This window comes from Elephantulus edwardii, unplaced genomic scaffold (assembly GCF_000299155.1).
Source record: "Elephantulus edwardii isolate Elephantulus edwardi_28Jun2011 unplaced genomic scaffold, EleEdw1.0 scaffold00007, whole genome shotgun sequence".
Taxonomy (NCBI): Eukaryota; Metazoa; Chordata; class Mammalia; order Macroscelidea; family Macroscelididae; genus Elephantulus; species Elephantulus edwardii.
Window position 1 is genome coordinate 10,508,047 of NW_006399757.1, and position 1,642 is coordinate 10,509,688.

At 51.5% G+C, this 1,642-nt stretch overlaps 1 protein-coding gene across 1 annotated transcript in view; it reads left to right on the forward strand.

Annotated features, from left to right (window-relative positions):
• Nucleotides 1–802: 802 nt before the first annotated feature.
• Nucleotides 803–1,642, forward strand: part of SCIN (scinderin) — an 89,661-nt gene continuing 88,821 nt past the window's right edge. The window contains exon 1 of the mRNA XM_006880246.1: nt 803–1,096. Within this exon, the coding sequence (XP_006880308.1) occupies nt 898–1,096 (199 nt within the window). The 5' untranslated portion in view covers nt 803–897. The remainder of the gene's footprint in view (nt 1,097–1,642) is intronic.

Here is a 1,642-nt window from a genome sequence, read left to right on the forward strand (position 1 = left end):
GTACACTGGGACTGACCAGCATCATGTCTTTTCTTTTCTTTCCCTCTTCTCTTCTCTACTCTTCTCTTCTCTTCTCTTCTCTTCTCTTCTCTTCTCTTCTCTTCTCTTCTCTTCTCTTCTTTCTTTTCTTCTGGTTTATTTACAAAGTTCGCATACATTGCTTTTCACACCGGCTCTTTCCCATATCCTTCATCCCAGAACTATCTTTTTTTTTTCTTTAGTTTTTCCCTTGTGTCTTTATCTGTCTTCAGAACTTTATCCAGGATATTACATTGCATTTATTTGTGATAGTTCCTAGGTTTAGCTGTGGCAATTTCACAGACTTGTTTTGTTTTTAATGTCCCAGATAGTTCTGAGAAGAACAGATCATCTTCCAGGTTACAAACAAAAGTCATTCCTAAGTCCACTGGAATATCGTCTTTTTAATTTTTTTTTATTTTATTGTATGTACCATCAAATTGGATCTGACTGTACAGGAGGAGATTGCCCTTCCTTCTCCAGCAGAGCATCTGGTGGATTTGAACCGCGTACCTCTGGGATTAGAGAGCAGCTTCTTGCCACTAGGCCACCAGAGCTCGAATATCGTCTTTTTAATCACTGATTTCTAACTGTTGTTAGGAGAAATGTTCTTTGGAGTAAGAGTTTCCAGGAGGTCCTATAAGTTCCCTCTTGATTTCTAAAGCTATCTGCTGGTCCCCCTCCTCCGAGGACCAAAGGCAGGGCATGTGAACTTGAAAGTAACACCCCGCAGGGATCCTCAGCCCCTCCCGTCTCGGGGCCCCGCCTCCGACAGAAAAACACTATAAAGTCGCGGGGAGCAGGGTCTGTTCAGTCCTACTGCTGGGTGAAGTAAGGCCCCGAGTGTGCGCCCTGAGCATCACATCGCCAGCAGGAGCCATGGCCCAGGAGCTGTACCACCAGGAGTTCGCCAACGCTGGCAGGCAACCGGGGCTCCAGGTCTGGAGGGTGGAAAAGCTGGAGCTGGTGCTGGTGCCAGAGAGCGCCCATGGCAGCTTCTACGTGGGCGATGCCTACCTGGTGCTGCACACGGTCAAGGGCAGCCGGGGCTTCACCTACCGCCTGCACTTCTGGCTGGGTAAGCGACCCCGACCCTACAAGGTCAAGACGTGCAGGCTGGGGAACGGGCAGGCGGGGGAGAGACCTGGAGATCCCGCGAGTCACAAAGCTGGTCTCTCTCTGCTGGTACGAAACCTGCGCGCAAGGAGCCTAGAGCCTCTCCTCACTCTCTGGCCTTGACCTTTCCCGCCCTGTTCCCTGGCTTTGTGGCTGCTTCTCCTGGTCTCTCCCCCTGCCATCCTTCAGTCTGTCAGTCTCCTCTGCACAGAGCTGGTTCTGGCCCGCGCACCGCCGGCAAGTTCAGTCCTGGTGCGCTGTCGGGTGGAGAGCAAGAAGTCTAACAAGTTTGTGGACTTCTCCTGCAGCTGGCCACAAGCCCCGCCCTTCCCCCCCTCACCCCCAGTTTTTGCCCTTGGGCATACATTCTTTTATTTCTCAGCTAATTGCGGGGATTCGTGCTCAGGGCCGCTTTAAATCAGGACCCTGAGTGCACCAGGCTGCTCCAAAGTTTGGCGCATAAACCTGCCCGCCTATTGACCAGGACGCTGGCGACTTTGAATGGAAA